The sequence below is a fragment of the Silurus meridionalis genome, chromosome 29, assembly GCF_014805685.1.
Source record: "Silurus meridionalis isolate SWU-2019-XX chromosome 29, ASM1480568v1, whole genome shotgun sequence".
In the NCBI taxonomy this organism is placed as follows: domain Eukaryota; kingdom Metazoa; phylum Chordata; class Actinopteri; order Siluriformes; family Siluridae; genus Silurus; species Silurus meridionalis.
In genome coordinates, this window is record NC_060912.1 from 4,877,217 (window position 1) to 4,895,251 (window position 18,035).

At 37.7% G+C, this 18,035-nt stretch overlaps 1 protein-coding gene across 12 annotated transcripts in view; it reads right to left on the reverse strand.

Annotated features, from left to right (window-relative positions):
- epb41a (erythrocyte membrane protein band 4.1a) overlaps positions 1-6,120 on the reverse strand; it is a 36,690-nt gene extending 30,570 nt beyond the window's left edge. For 7 of the 12 annotated variants that reach the window (XM_046844086.1, XM_046844085.1, XM_046844084.1 and 4 more), the window contains exons 1-3: positions 5,969-6,120; positions 5,775-5,853; positions 3,088-3,139 (exon numbers count right to left, since the gene is read on the reverse strand). In XM_046844086.1, coding sequence (XP_046700042.1) covers positions 3,088-3,097 — 10 coding nt within the window. In that variant the 5' untranslated portion in view covers positions 3,098-3,139; positions 5,775-5,853; positions 5,969-6,120. Of the gene's footprint in view, positions 1-3,087; positions 3,140-5,725; positions 5,854-5,968 lie in introns of those variants that run through there. The other 5 variants (XM_046844077.1, XM_046844076.1, XM_046844080.1 and 2 more) reach the window with 5 other exon arrangements.
- Positions 6,121-18,035: the final 11,915 nt, after the last annotated feature.

Consider the following 18,035-nt stretch of genomic DNA (forward strand, 5'->3'; position numbering starts at 1 on the left):
AGTCATGCTGTCAGGGCAGTGTAAAAGTGTGGGTAATATGTTTGCAGTGTGGACTGGTTCATTCCATTTTATGGAACATTTTGTGGCAGCTAATGTAGTTCTTCCCTGTAAATAACTAATGTCAACACTGGCTTGCTCATTATGGATAAACATAGAGACTAATTTTAATTTAAATTTTTTTTTATATTTGTAAAGCTGCTTTGGAACAGTCTACTCTTAAAAGTGCTGTACAATTGAAATTAAATTTAATTAAATTTAATTAAAGTACTGGTTTAGCAAAATATTGGACAGACAGAAAAAAATATTTTGCTAAAAAAGGAAGATAACATGCTAACATGTAATGGCTGAAGCAATCAATTTACTTAATTGGACAGTCGATGCATAATAAACTGTCTACAAGTTTACTGTCAACCCACTCACACATTTGCCACCACTCCTAGCCAACACTAGCCATCTCATCCACTGAGCTACTTCCACTGAGCCATCTTCCACTAAACAGCTTGCATAGAATGCATTTAAAAAAGCCTTTCGTTTTTCTCACATCTTACTTACATAAAAAAAAAAAATTGTGCTAAGTGGAGCATCTGTCCATTCCACTCTGACATAAAGCCCAGACGGGAGCCCCAACAGAATATATTTTGGTCACCTCTTTTCCTGAAGCCTTTCACCAACAATTGCTCAGTTTAGGTAGGGGAATCAGCTCTAGTAAGTGAGTCTGCTGTACTTTCTGGAATGTTAAATGGTGTAGAAATATTGTTGTAGCTTTCCTCAGATTAGTGCCTTAATCCTGACACAACCATGTCTCTCAGCCCTGCAGCTAGTTCCTTTCACTTCCTCATAGCTTTGTTTCTGCTCTGATCTGCATTTTCAACTTTTGGACATTATGTATGTACCTACAAGTATGTACTGCATGTAGACTCCAATCAAAGTGTAGGAAAACACCATCTGGTGACCACCAACAGTATGCAGAGGAAGAGCATTACAGATGCAATATTTGCTTTGAACATGTTGATGGAGAAGTATAGAGGGGGTCAGAAGGAGTTGCAATGTGTGTTTGTGGATCTAGAGAAAGCGTCCGACAGGGTGCAAAGAGAGGAGTTGTGGTATTGTATGAGGAAGTCGAGTGTGGCACAGGAGTATTTAAGGGTGGTGCAGGACATGTATTAGGACAGTGTGACAGCAGGAATGACAGACTGGTTTAAGGTGGAGGTGGGACTGCATCAAGGATCGGCTCTGAGCCCTTTTCTGTTTGCAGTGGTGAGATCAGACTTGAGTCTTAATGGACTATGATGTTTTGCAGATGATATTGTGATTTGTGGTGAGAGTAGGTAGCAGAGAAGAGCCTGAAGAGGTGGAGGTATGTGCTGGAGAGAAGGGAAATGAAAGTCAGTAGGAGTAAGACAGAGTACATATGTGTGAATGAGAAGGTGGGACGTTGAGTGGTGTGGTTGCAGGGAGAAGAGGTAGTGAGGGTGGATGAGTTTAAGTACCTGGGGTCAACAGTGCAAAGTAATGGAGAGTGTGTTAGAGAAGTGAAAAAAAGAGTGCAGGCAGGGTGGAGTGGGTAGAGAAAAGTGGCAGGAGTGATTTATGATAGAAGAGTATATACAATAATGAAAGGAAACTTTTATAGGACTGTGGTGGGACCTGCTATGTTGTATGGTTTAGAGACAGTTGCAGTGACAAAAAGGAAGGAGGCGGAGCTGGAAGTGGCAGAGTTGAAGATGCTGAGATTTTAACTGGGAGTGATGAGGATGGACAGGATTTGAAATAAGTTTATTAAAGGGACAGTGCATGTAGGGCATTTTGTGGACAAGGTGAGGGAGGCACGATTGAGATGGTTTGGAGAAGTGCTCTGTTTGCCAGCTCTCCACCTCGAACTGTTTCGGACTCCTCGCTCTCTCCCACCCCCCTGCTTCGAACTCCCGGTGTCTCGGACTATCGGAATTAATATCATGCAGGCCGGGACCTTGTATTTATAAGTAATAGGACAGACACTTTTTCTCTCCCTGTTATATACATTTTGTCAAATTATTATCTAGACCTGGATGGTAAAGCAAATTTAGATTAAGATTTCACAAATTATTTTACTTAATTTAAGATTTATTTACACAAAATTTTACAGGCTTTTTCAGTGCTACATTCTGAGTGCAAAGAATTGAGCATGTTCATCCACATTGATTGGGAATACATTCAATTATCTGTTTCACAAAAACCATAAACCAGATCAAGCTGAACTTTGGTGTGCATTAGTCGTTAATACCCCCCTAATGCAACCGAAAGAAGAATGAGATATAAAGATAGAATTGTCATATCAAACAAGCCTAAACCAGACTTTTCTGCATGAAGCTAATATAATAGTTATTTTTAATTGGGTTTCTAATTATTTCTTCATAAAATATAGCCACTATTAGCTAATAAACTTTTCAGAACCATTTAGTAAGAAATGTGTATTTGGTATTTAATGATTATAATAATAATTATAATTGATGTCCCCCCTTCCTCGCATAGTAAGTGAAGAATGTGTAAACAAAGTGTTAATGACAAAAAATATCCATCAATCAATGCTAAATGCAGATAACATTAGAAAAGTATATATTCAACATTAGCTATGTTTATTACGGATGTCATATAAAAATGTCATCTGAATAAAGTCCAAAATGACTTTCTGTTTTCCTACACAATTATAATAAAAGCTAATTTCATCTAACAATCTGAAGGCTTGGTTGGTGTGGTGGGGTTGCAAATACACATTACTCCCATTCACATGCATCAATTCTGCACAGTTGCATATTTCTAGTATCTTTAAATTTTCAACAGAAACACCTTGAAACACTGTGACAGCAGAAACACAATAAAAACAGTCTTTTTTTTTTGTTGTTAAAATTACTTTGTCCAAACAGCAATGATTAATGAAAAATTTGACATTTGGAAAGACATGAAAAAAGTGCAAGAGGTTGTGGCAATGCAAGCTGCAAAAATTTTTCCAATCACAGTGTGGCGAAAAAGCTAAGCAGGTTGAGAACTCCATGCAAATTACAAGCGGCAGCCACGCAGCAGTGTCCAATCAGACACAAGACGTCTTACCATTGTCCATACGTGACTGTGTCCTTTCACATCGCACCTCCTACAGTTCCATCTGGACAACATGGACAAAAAAATGACTAAGTGTGACAACCCACTTTTTCTTCTGCTGTGTGTTACAGATAACTCTGAGTGTTTTGTGTCTGTATTTATAGATGGGTCATGTTTTAAAAGAATATTTGAGCTGGATGTTCAGCAATTATGTCATTAGATGCTCCTAAAAATAGACTATTTATATAAAAATAAATGAATAGGACTATTTGTGATCTACCATACCATACTACCATACAAAACTTACTCATGTTTCTTTTTTTTGCATTCCTTGTTTTGACATAGTGACATACCACAAACAGAGATGCATTGGAAAACGCATATATTATTGGATCGATCAATATATATTTGTTTTTGGGTTTTTTTGGTTTTTGGTTACCTTTTTAGACATTTAAGGGACATTACTGTAAAAAACGTGTGATTTTAAAAAGTTTTGCCATTTTTCAGTCTACTAAACTTAATATGGCCCTTTAGCTCACATTACAAAGCTTTAATCATTTTAATGTACTTCAACTTCTATCCCTGAAACAAGTTTGCAATACTGAACAGTGTGGCCAACAACAGACTCTATTAATAAATTTGGTGACTTTGTAGACATCTTTAGCAACTTCATTTAAAGCCAAGAACCTAGTGACAAACCTAGCAACATTTTAAGCAGAAGTGTCCTGAACTTGAACCTTCTCATGGCAAACAATTTGAGAGCAAAGTTTGTTCATAAATTCTCACTGTGTTACACTTACAACCAATTAGCAATCTCTATTGTTCCCACCAACTAAATGAATGATTATTATTCCCAACAACCAATCACTGATCACAATTGTGCCTAACAACCTATCACTGATCATATCTATTCCCAAAACTAATCTCAGATTACCATTGTTTTCAACCACCAATCACTTTATCACCATTAAATCACAACTCTTCCCACCAACCAATTACTGATCAGAACTGTTCCCACCAACCAATTACTCATCACAACTGTCCTAACAACCAATTACTGATCACAATTGTTCACACCAACCAATCACTGATCACAATTGTTCCCACCAACCAATTACTGATCACAACTGTTCCCAACAACCAATCACTGATCACAGTTGTTCCCAACAACCAATTACTTATCACAACTTTTCCCACCAACCAAATACTGATCACAACTGTTCCCAACAACCAAGTGCTGATCATAACTGTTCTCAACAACTAATTACTAATCAAAATTGTTCCAATCAAGCATTTACTGATCACAACTGTTCCTACCAAACAGTCACTGATCACAACCTTTCCCAAAAAAACAATCACTGATCACAATTGTTCCCAACAACTGATCACTGATCATGACCATTTCCACAAACCAATCAATAATCACAACTTTTTCTAACAAGTAATTATTGATCACAATTGATCCCCCCCAACCAATCACTAATCACAACAGTTTGTTATTAAACACTCATTAATATTTGCTGCACTTCTTGCCATATTTACAATTATTAAACTGAGAAAATCCATGTGTAAAATGTCCTTACTATTACTGCTCTTTCTCTTTCTGCATATCCTATAAATGCATAAAAGGTGGGTTTGTCAACAAAGACAATTTCTTTCTGCTACAAATACATTCTAATTTGCTGTTTTCATTTTGGATCAAATGAGATATTTTCTCTAGTTATTATATTACAAAAATTTTCTCTTCAGAAAATCTTATTTCTTACAATTATAGATCACAACTGTTTCCACCAGCGAATCACTGATTACAGCTTCATCCAACAATCACAACTGTTCCCAACAACTATTTACTGATCAGAACTGTTCACACCAACCAGTCAATGATTACAACTGTTCTCAACAAACCATTTACTGATTAACTGATACAAAAAAAAGATTAGTTTGTGACCAAAGACAACTTCTTTCTGTTCAAAATCAATTCTAATATTACCTTTACATAAAAAATATATTTACTATTTTTTATTATATCTCAATTAAATTCTCTTCAGAAAATCTTCAGCGTTAATTTATTTTTATTTTGCAAATGATATCAATAGATCCGTACAGGCCGTCAGAAGACTTCTAGTGAATTCTGAGATGAGGTTTGGATTTACCATCATCAGTTGCGTGAGATCAGTTGTGTCTGAGATGTGATGTACGTGAAATGCGGTGTGTATGAGATGAGATCATGTGTGTGTGAGATGCGGGGAGAGAGTTTGAGACGCGGTGTGTACAGTATGAGATGAGATCAGGTGTGTGTGTGTGTGTGTGTGTGTGTGTGTGTGTGTGTGTGTGTGTGTGAGAGAGAGATGCGGGGGGAGAGAGACGGAGTTGCGGGCGGTGTGTGTAAAATGCGGGGAAAGACGGAAATGTGAGATGAGATGGTGTGTGTGTGTGTGTGTGTGTGTGTGTGTGTGTGTGTGTGTGTGTGTGAGATGCAAGAAGAAAAAGATGCGGTGCACGAGATGCGAGGTGTGTGTTTGTCTGTGTGTGTGTGTGTGTGTGTGCACGCGCGTTTATTATAGCCCCTTTCTTCTGTGTGTCGTTCATGTTTATCCCCGCCGTTTAAAGAGCAGCACAGCGTAAAGCGCATAACCACAACAAAGCAAACCCGGAGACACGAACACGCCCACGGAGGAGACACCGAGCACCGGACTCACTGCTTCACCGGGGATAATCTCCCAATTCATAATCCTCACTCATCACCATCTGCCGAAGTGCAGGCATTGAAAATGGCGCCTAATATGGAAAAAAATGTCAACAGAATCCCTTTCCATCATCATCATCATCATCATCATCATCATCATCCCATCACACAATGCCCTAACCCAGCCTGGAGCACGGTCCGACTTACCTGTCCTTTTAATTCCTCCAGGAGGACAAAAACAGTTCACATAAAACTTCAAAACACTGTCTCCTTGAACAGCTTGAGACACTGGAGCCCAGGTGTAAAACAATCTTCACCCCTTTATCACACTCGGTGTTTTGGTTCTAGTAAAAACAGGACACGACGTGGACAATGACGTGTGGTACACAGTAGTAGTAACCAATCGAGAACGAGCAGGAGCAGGGATCATCCAATCAGAAGCCGAGCTCTCCCTGCAGCAGCATCCTCAACGAAGATACAGAGAAGCCTCTGATTTACCTCTGATATCAGTGTGCTTCTTCTGATTGGTCAGAAATTGTTGAATAATTTTATAATACAGCAGCTTTGAGAATAGTGCAATTTTAAATGACTGCACTCTTTTTAACGACTCTATCTTTATAGAAACAGCCTATTCTATATAAAACCTGTGTAACTGAGTATACTACATATACATACACACACACACACACACACACACACACACACACGCACAGACGCACACACAAAATTAATTTAAATCAAGTTGTATTTGTAGAGTGCTTTTAACAATGGAAATTGTCCCTAAGCAGCTATACAGAAATAAATGGGTTATAAGATATAAGTATATAGATTAGTTCTTATAAGTTTAACTGTGAGTAATGAGTAGGCCAGTGGCAACAGTGGCAAAGAAAATCTCCATTAGAAGGAACCAGACTCAAAAGGGAACTATCTCCAGCTGCGCAGAGTGCTTTAAAATTGACTTGAGCTCCATCCAGAGGTTAAATCAGTTGAATCCAGAGAGAAGAGGCAAAAAACTTTACACTTCTCTTTTTTCAGCAAAATGAAAAGCTTACTAACTTTCTTCAACAGCAAGAAATAAATGGTGGCCAATGTGGAATTAGCTACTATAACTCAAGTGAAAACTTGAATCAGCATAGTAGAATAGACCTGTGTACCCTGTTAAAGTGGTATTGAAATAAAAAAATATATGGACCCCATCTAACCAAATACATTAATTTGAATATTTAGATTAACATTGAAACGTGTACACAACATTTTGCTATTTATTGTAGCTATGTTGTTTTTCATTTGTCAGTTTTCCTTCTTTATTAATTTCTTGAAGTTTGAATAAAACCCATATGATATTACTGACCAATCAGATGTACTGTATTTAAAGAATATCACATACTATAAACATGAGCATGGCCTAAAAAAACATATTACTGTTGTGAAATTACTATTATACAACAACATCTACAAACATGAAATTAATATGAACTTAAAATAAAAAAAAACACATTTCTTGAGTAACTGTGCATTGTAGGTGTACTAAACATTTCATTGTTATGAACCATTGCTAGAACTGAAGATTTATTAAGCAAACAGAGATGAGCAAAAATGCAGTGAACTAGTGCTGTGAAATAAATGCTTAAATATAATTATACACCATATATACCGTATGTACTATATACAATATTTATTCTGTATACTGGAACTATAAGACATGGACAGTCAATACCACCCAGATGAGGATGGGTTATCTTTTGATTCTGGTTTCTCTCAAGGTTTTTTTTCCTCATACCATCTCAAGAAGTTTGCAATAGTCACCACTAGCTCACTCATTAGGGATACATTTATAAGGAATAAAATTATAGCCATTAAACCTGCTGTGGGACAATGTATGGGTATGGAACTGTATACTATATATATATATATATATATATATATATATATATATATATATATATATATATATATATATATATATATAAAATCATAGTGTGGTAACAATGACAGTAACAGTAATGTTCAAATAGCAATGGATTTGTTTATATCTCAAGCTAAGAACTAGTGGAACCCATTTAATTAATATAATTTGTATGTTGAGGCTGTGATCTCAGCTCTTTAATAACATTAACAATCACAGACCGCTTAAGACCCCAATAAATAAATATATTGTACTGTATATTGTCTTGTTTTCATTCCATTGTTGCACTTCCCTCCCCCAAAGACCCTCTATGGCACTAAATGAAAAGAGCAGGTGGTGCACCGTCTGGTAATCCGAGCTGACAGGAGCAACCAGACAGGCATGGTCCCAGGAGATCAGGAGAACAGAAGAGGAGAGCTCACACTCTTTAGCCTCGCCTACTCATTTCCATTCACAGATCATTTACGGCAGCCCCTCCCCTTTCTACAAGGTCCCTATTGACATCCCGGGCACCAACTGGCCACGAGGCCTCCAATTACTGCTCCTTCCCCATCACTAGAGCTTTACACTCACTATAAACAAATTTTAATTATTTCTTTTTTGTTTCATAAATACATTTAATAAATGTGGAGGGTAAAATCAATGAAGAAAGTTGTATTCATTTTGTACAGGACAAATAGAATTTCGTTTTTTAAATTTTTTTTTAATTTTAGCATGCTATTTAGAAAATGTTTGTGATTGCTTGATCTTTAAATATATAATATAATAAATAGATTTTATATACTTGAATCATAAATTATATTTCTAGCATCATTTCTGAAAGTTCTGTTTCATGTACCCTCATAGTACCTGAGTAATTTATCATTTGGCTTCACATAATTATAGGAAGGAAATACTTAAATGTACTTCTTTATTATATGTTATTTCTGTGTTCTTCTGAAATACTGCTTTGCTTATGTGTTATTAAAACTGAATATGTGTACTGATTATGAAAAATATATATAAAAAACATTTGCTCAATTCTTAAATGACAAATTATATATTTTTCAAAATAATTCCAAATTTTTACATTTTACTAAATATCAGCACCTTGAACATTCCCAGAACATTCTAAGAATCTACTGACTAGTTTTACAATTAAGCTGCATCTTCAACAAGGGTCCATGTTTTATTTAAAATTAATTTTCCAGTAAGCTTTTTTACAGAGAAGTAATTATTTTTGTTGGCTCCAGCCCCACCTGGGTCTGGACATGAGTCTTGTCATGAGATGCATGAGTTGATGCATGATTGCATGATTACCAACATAAACAGCAAAAATAAGAAGGAAGCTTGATATTGATATTGATATATATATATATATATATATATATATATATATATATATATATATATATATATATATATAATGTGATATAGATATGATATATTGTTATAATTGTTTTAATCAGTCTACACTGGCTCCCAATCAAATCTCGCATTGACTATAAAATATTACTACTGACGATAAAGCACTTAACGGTTTCGCACCGCAGTATCTGAGTGAACTTCTGTACCAGTATGATCCTCCACGCCTACTTAGATCAAAAGGTGCTGGCTATCTGTTGGTTTCTCAAATAATGAAGACTACAGCAGGGGGCAGATCTTTCTCTTATAAAGCCCCACAGTTATGGAACAGCCTTCCAATCAGTGTTCGGGACTCAGACACAGTCTCAGTGTTCAAGTCGAGGTTGAAAACTTATTTATTTAGTCAAGCCTTTTATCAGTAGATTTCTCTTAGGTAAAGGCACAGATCTGAGGAACATGGATATAGAGTGTTTGGTGAACTGGTATATTTGTATGCTGTCGCCCCTCACATTCACACGCTCACTCAGGTTTGTTGACGGTGGTGTGGTGGGTCGCCTCATCCCAGAGATCCCTCATGTCTGTGTTACCTTCTGGTTCTCCCTTTTAGTTATGCTGCCATAGCGAGTCTTGCCGGAGTCCAAACTGCACAGTGACATTAACTTTCGTACACCAATAGTTACACTTAATAATCCATATCCTTCTCTTCCGTCACCCTCTCTCTCTCTCTCTCTCTCTCTCTCTCTCTCTCTCTCTCTCTTCGGTCGAGTTAAACATGCTCCTGAGGCTCCAGTGACCAGTGTTCCTGCCCCTCTCCCTCCTTGGATCTTCACACTTCTGTACAGCTCGGGACGGTCTCTTAATTCCGGAGTAGAACGGGTGCTTTGAGGACGGATTGACTGTAGTTGGTGTCGGCGGTCTGCTGCACTGACTCGGGAGTGCAGTTTGCTTCTGATCATCATCACTGTACCCCACAACATTGTATATCTGCTTCAAATGGACATTTGGTGCAACCCAGATGAGGATGGGTTCCCTCTTGAGTCTGGTTCCTCTCAAGGTTTCTTCCTTATGCCATCTCGGGGAGTTTTTCCTTGCCACAGTTGCTCATCAGGGACAAACATACTTACAAAGAACATATTTATGTTTAATCACCACATTATCTGTGTAAAGCTGCTTTGAGACAATGTTCATTGTTAAAAGCGCTATACGAATAAAAATGAATTGAATTGAATTGAATTGAATTGAATTGAATTGAATTGAAATTGAATTGAATTGAATTATACTTTACTTTTGCACTTTATAGTTTACTTTCACTCATTACATTTTTCTACACAAATATCTGTACTTTCTACTTCTTACTTTTTTAAAACAGGCTCATTACTTTACTGAATTCTATCTGCTGTAATGTCAATATTTTTTCTTGTCACTGCACACTGTTTTTCAGCCCATCAACCTATTTCCTGTCATTGCACGGCTTTTTCAACCTACTGCTGTTGTATCATTTCCTGGCTCTCACACACCACAGACGTAGACTAGTTTATGAAGTTAACAATGAGCAGGCAGTAGGCAACAAGAAGTCTGGGGTTAACGTGGATGAGACAGAAGGAGTCGGTGATGTAAACATGACTGAGAACAGAGACATTCCTGATCACCTGATCATCATCATCTTTTCTCTGCTTGTGTTCTATATGATGGCTGTTCAGTCTGGATACATTCATTAGGTAACAACATTTTAAATTTGATTTGTATTAATATATTAATATTATGTGAGGTCCAGTTACCAATGTGACAATTAAACAGTTAGTAGTTATGACTACTTGTTACTTAAATACAAGTAAAAGCCCAAACTTCTTTACTTTAACTTGAGAAAAACAGTATAGACAGTACTTTAACCAGAGTCTTTTAAAACATAAGTATCTGTACTTCTACTTGAGTGAAGTATGTGTGTACTTTTGTCAACTCTGCTACATTTTATCTACAAGAATATTTGCTCTTTTCACTATACAGTGAGTCCTGAAGAGACATATTCTTTAGCATTATTGGTGAACATCTGTTAGAGGAGATTATATGAAAACCAAATCATCAATCATTTTAGTCAACCACTGTGGCTGCTTAAATAAAAGGAACACTCCCATGCAATCTTCCGTAAATGCAAACCAGCTATTTTTTAAACCAATGAACTCTGCTACAGTGAAACATAGAACTCTCCAAAAAATTAAACACAGAACTCTCCTACACTGAAACATAGATCTCTCTTACAGTGAAACATGGAACTCTCCTACACTGAAAAACAGAACTTTTCTACAATAAAATGGAACTCTCCTACAATAACAAATAGAATTCCTACAATGAAACACATAACTTACCTACATTGTAACATAGATTTCTACTACACAAAAATAAATGGAACTCTCGTACTTTGAAACAAGAAATGTCATACACTGAAAAATATAACTTTTCTACACTTAAACATGGAACATTTCTACATTAAAACATGGAACAATTTTGCAGTAAAACAGAACAATTTTTCACTGAAATATAAAACATTTCTACACTTAAAGATGAAGCCTTTTTACACTGAAACATGGAACATTTCTCCAATTAAACATAGAACTCTCCTACATTAAAACATTATACTCTCCTACACTGAAACATGGAACTCTCTTACACTGAAATATGGAACATTTCTACATTGAAATATTGAACTGTCCTACATTAAAACATGAAACATTTCCACATTGAATCATAGAACTCTCATGTATGGAAACATGGATCTTACCTACACTGAATCATGGAACTCTCCTACACTGAAACATGTAACATTTCTACACTGAAACATGTAACATTTTGTTTCAATGAAACATGGAACATTTTTCCAATGAAACATAGAACTCTCCTACACTGAAACATAGAAAATTTCTACACTGAAACATGGAACTCTCATACACTGAAACATTAAATTCTTCTGCACTGAAACATGGAATTTGTCTGCACTGAAACAATTTAATTCAATTCAATTCAATTCAATTAAATTTAATTCAATTCATTTTTATTTGTACAAAATGAACATTGTCTCAAAGCATATTTACACATATAATGTGGTGATAAAAATAAATAAGATATTCTTTGTAAGTGTAAGTTTGTCCCTAATGGGCAAGTCAGTGGCAACTGTCGCAAGGAAAAACTCCCGGAGATGGCATAAGGAAGAAACCTTGAGAGGAACCAGACTCAAGAGGGAACCCATCCTCATCTGGGTTGCACCGAATGTCCATTTATTACAGATAAGCGATGTTGCAGGGTGCAGTGTTGGTGATAAGAAGCAAAATGTAGTCCTGAGTCAATGTAGCATTCTGTTGGCGTTAACCACAGTCCAAATCCATCCTCAAAGCTCCTGTACTTAATCCGTAATTTCATGGAGCCCCAGGGCGTTGATGAGAAACCATCCCCAGCTGCACAGAATGGCCTCCAGTTGAAGAGAACACTATACAGAGGCAGGACAGGATAAAAAACATAGAACTCTCCTACACTGAAACATAGAATATTTCTAAACTGCAAAATTGAATTTTTCTGCACTGAAACATAGAAACATGAAACATTTCTACATTAAATCATGTAACTCCCCTACACTGAACTAATGAAACTCTCCTACATTGAAACATTGAACTCTCATATGCTGAAAAATTTAACGTTTCTGCACTGAAACATAGAACTCTAATTTAGCGAAACATTAAACATTTAAATACCAAAACATAGAACATTTCTACACTGAAACATAGAGCTCTCCTACACTAAAACATAGAACATTTCTACATGGAAACATGGAACATTTCTACACTGAAACATAGAACAGTTCTACACTGAAACATAGATCTCTCCTACACTGAAACATAGAACATTTCTACATGGAAACATAGAACATTTCTACACTGAAACATGGAACATTTCTACACTAAAACACGGAACTCTTCTAAACTGAAACATGAAACTTTCCTACACTGAAACATGGACTTTTTCTGCACTAAAACATAGAACTCTCCTTCAGTGAAACATGGAACCCTACTACACTGAAACATGCAACGTTTCTACACTAAAACATGGAACTTTCCTACACTGAAAAATAGAACTGCCCTACACTGAAACATAGAACATTTCTACATGGAAACATAGAACATTTCTACACTGAAACATGGAGCATTTCTACACTAAAACATAGAACTCTCTACACTGAAAAATAGAACTGCCTTACACTGAAACATTATACATTTCTACACTGAAACATTGGAACTCTTATACACTGAAACATGAAACATTTCTGCACTGAAACATGGACTATTTCTACCATGAAACATGGAATATTTCTACCATTAAACATGGAATGCGCCTATATTGAAACATGGAACATTTCTACACTGAAACATGTAACATTTCTACATTGACACATGGAATGTCTCTAGGTTACGTATATAACCCTAGTTCCCTATGGGAATGAGATGCTGCATCGGAATGCTTTGGGAATGTGACTGCGTTGTCCATGCTCTGAATAATGAGTCTAATCAGTCGAAATTTAAAGGCAAGCTGTCACCGGCAGGGTGACATCACGACCAGGAAGTATAAAACGCACATGGCGAGAAGCTGGCTTCAACTTCTGTAACCGAGAAGGAAGCGCTGATGGGATGCCGGAGGTTCCCTTATTGTTCCATTAGAGAACTAGGGTTACATACGTAACGTAGATACGTTTCCTTTCAGGAACTCAAGCTGCGTCAGAAAGCTTTGGGAACAAGAGTCCAATACCACCACACCGACTAGTCAGGGACTAGTAAATGAGAACAGCTAGGGAGTGGCACAGAGGTCAAGGTTGTAAAACCTGACAAAGGTGAGCAAGGTGGACCAGCCTGCAACGTCGCAGAGGTCTTGGAGGGACGCTCCAGAGGACCAAGCCTTGAAGGCTGCCACACTCTGGGTCGAGTGTGCTCTGACCCAGAATGGAGCAGGGAGACCAGAGGACCCGTAAGAAGACGCTATAGTGTCAATAATCCATCTACTGGGCATCTGCTTATGAGCAAGAAGGCCTCTCCTCGGAGGGCCGTAGCAGATGAACAATTGTTTTGACTTCCTCCAGTCCAGGGGACATAACAGTCCAGTGTTAGGACCAGGCACAGCCGGTTTAAACTCTCCTGGTCTGGGATCTGGAATGGAGGAGGATTGAATGCTTGAAACCTAACAGGTCGTTGGAGGACTGAGGGCACCTTGGGGACGTAACTCGCTCTAGGGTGCAGGAAGGCACTGGCCATGCCTGGAGTGAACTCCAGGAAAGAGGGGCCCACAGAAAGGGACTGTAAATCACCTCCTCTCCTCAGAATGCAGATAGCCAGCAAGAACAGGGTCTTAATGGACAAGTGCCTCCACGAAATCTCGGCCAAGGGCTCGAAGGGGGGCTCAGACAGTACCTCCAACACTACGGCCAGGTCCCACCCAGGCACTCTAGATGGACAGAGCCAACCCTTTCACAAACTGTTCCTGCAGAAACTCCAAGACTGACCCAAATGGGCAGTGGACTGGGTCAAATTGGTGCCGGGAGTACCACGGAGTGAACAGGTGCAATCTCGCGGCATACAACCTCCTCGTGGAGGGAGCTCTGGATTGGAGAAGTCCCAGCGGGGCTGGTGGATATCAGGAGAACTCTAAAACACTGAAACATGGAACAGTTCTACACTAAACCAAGGAAATCTCCTACACTAAAACATGGAACATTTCTAAACTGAACATGGAACATTTCTACACTGAAAAAATAACTCTCCTACACTGAAACATGGAACTTTCCTACACAGAAAGATTGAACTCTACTACACTGAAACATTTAACTCTCCTACACTAAAACATAGAAGTCTCCTACACTGAAACATGGAACATTTCTACACTGAAACATGGAACTCACTTACACTGAAACATAGATCTCTCCTATACTGAAACATAGAACATTTCTACATGGAAACATGGAAAAATTTCTGCGCTACAACATGGAACTCTCCGACACTGAAACATGGACCATTTCTACACTAAAACATTAAACTCTCCTACACTAAAACTTAGAACTCTCCTACAGTAAAACATAGAACTTTCCTACACTAAAACATGGAACATTTCTTCACTGAAACATAGAAAATTTCCAAATTGAATCCTTGAACTCTCACATACGAAAACATAAACCTCTCCTACACTGAAACATTTAATATTTCTACACTGAAACATGGTACTCTCTTACACTAAAACATGGAACTCTACTTCACTGAAACATAGAACTCTCCTACATTGAAACATAGAACGTTCCTACACTGAATCATGAACCATTTCTACACTGAAACATTGAACTCTCCAACACTGAAACATGAGACAGACTGAAACATTTCCACATTTAAACATGAAACTCTCCTACAATGAAACACAGAACTCTACTTAACTAAGACATAGAACATTTCTACACTAGTACATGGAACTGTCATACACGGAAACAAAGATCTTACCTACACTGAAACATTGAACTCTCCTATACTGAAACATGGAACTCTCCTGCAATAAAACATAGAACTTTCTTACAATAAAACAGTTATCTCCTAGACAAAAACACAGAACTCTCCTACACTAAAACACGGAAGTCTCCTACACTGAAACACGGAAGTCAAACACTGAAGCATAGAACTCTCCTACACTTAAGCATGGAACATTTCCACATTGAATCATAGAACACACATACACGGAAACATAGATCAGTCAAACACTAAAGCATAGAACTCTCGTACACTGAAACATGGAACATTTTTAAACTGAATCATGGAAATCTCATACACTGAAACATAGCTCTCTCCTACACTGATACATGGATCTCTCCTACACTCAAACATGGGATTTTCACGAGGCTGCTCGGCGGGCACAGCCCCAACCCCAAACCAGTACCTCACACAGGAAAGCCCAGAAGCAGAGTGTCGCGTCACGTACTCCCCCGGTTAGGGATCCTGCGTGGCGCTCTGGGTCGAAGCCCCGGAAAATTACAGATCTGAGGACTGTCATTTTCAATAAAAGGGCTTCAACCAAAAAATCTAAACATACGATGATCTGAGGATTTAGCCTGAAGGGGTGTGGGGTTGCCTGCCGTGTCCTGGCACCCCCCGGGACCTGCCACGGAATGTGTTTCAGGCCACGGCCAGCTCCAGCAAATCTCCTTCTTATTCTTCTTTAAGTCCTCACCCTCCTCCTCTTCTTCTTCACCTCCCAAGCCATCCTACAGACCACCATTCGATGCTGTCTCGCTACACTGTCCCCTGACAACACCTTACAGTTTCCAATCTCCTTTAGGTTGCATATCATACATGAAACATAGTTCACCTGTGTGCACCTTTCTCCACTCTTATACACCATCCTATGCCCCTCCTTCTTTTTTAAATAAGTATTTACCACTGCCATTTCCATCCTTTTAGCAAAATTTTCCTTTATCTGCCCTTCCACGTTTCTCTCCTTAAGGCCATACCTACCCATCACTTCCTCATCACCTCTGTTCCCTTCACCAACATGGCCATTGAAGTCTGCCCCAATCACCAATTGTTCATTCCTAGGTACACCTTCTACCACTTCATCTAACTCAATTCAGAATCTCCTCCATCTTACAACCCACTTGTGGAGCATAAGCACTGATGACATTTATCATCACCCCTTCAACTTCCAGCTTCACGTTCATCAACCTATCAGAAACTCCCTTCACCTCCACTACACTCTTACTAAACTCTTCCTTCATTTTCATCCACACCATGATAGAACAGTTTAAACCCACCTCCAATGTTCCTTGCCTTACTCCCTTTACACTTGGTCTCATGAACATCTATCTTTTTCTGCTCCATCATATCAGCTACCTCTCCTCCTTTACCAGTCATAGTACCAACATTTAAAGTGCTCACCATAACCTTCACTCTCCCACACTTCTTGTTTCCTGCTGTTTAATATCCATATAAATAATTGCATTCATGGTTTATTTGCATAGCACTTTTAACAATGAACATTATAGTAAAGAATACCTGTTTGTTTTAGTCTAATCTTTATGAAATAACTTTGTTAGTAAGTTTCCTACCAAGCCGTTTCTTTCATGTCTCTCGTCTGATTTTTGATTTTGATTTGTTTTGTCATTCATGTTCTAATTTTCATATTTCACATTGTTTGCCAATATCCCAAACTTGCCTGTCTCATTTTGTTTACTTATTTAAAATTAAATTATTATTTAATTTGAATATATTAATAAAACCTTTTAACCCTGCACTTGCATACATTTCTGCTACCATTTCAGTGCCTGACATGACTTCTTTGACATCATTCTGTGACTGATGAACCTGCTATCATGTTTACCTTTTTCTACATGAAAAAATAAGGCCAGACTCCATGACCAGCTCAAGCCTAAGGTCAATTATGAAGATCTTCATTAATCATGTTCCTCAACTGTCCATCACTGTCTTGGTCTCTCTCTCACTCTCTCTCTCTCTCTCTCTCTCTCTCTCTCTCTCTCTCTTTTAATCATTATTAAAAGGTTTTTTTTTTTTTTGCAATAGCATATATGCTATATCAAGAACTAATAAATATGGATTGTTTAACAATTCCAAAAACTTATAATGATTAAGAGAGAGAGAGAGAGAGAGAGAGAGAGAGAGAGAGAGAGAGAGAGAGAGATGGTGATGGAGAGAGGGAGAGAGTGCCAGCTGTTTTATATTTGTCTATAAAATTAAATAAAGACTGTTGTGTGATTGACTGTACTTAAACCTGATATCTAATTTAGGAAGACATAAATTAAAGGATATGGTAAGATATTTTTAACTTCTGTTTCTTGAGTTCTATTCAAACCCGTAGCGAGTATAAATCTATTCTATGTATGTTGATACAAAAGTTTCGATTTGTAAAAAAGGCAAATAGAGTAATTTATTTGTGATCAATGATCAGGCTGGTTGCATTGAATGTGTTTAAATCACTAAAACAAAGTAGTTAATAAGTGTT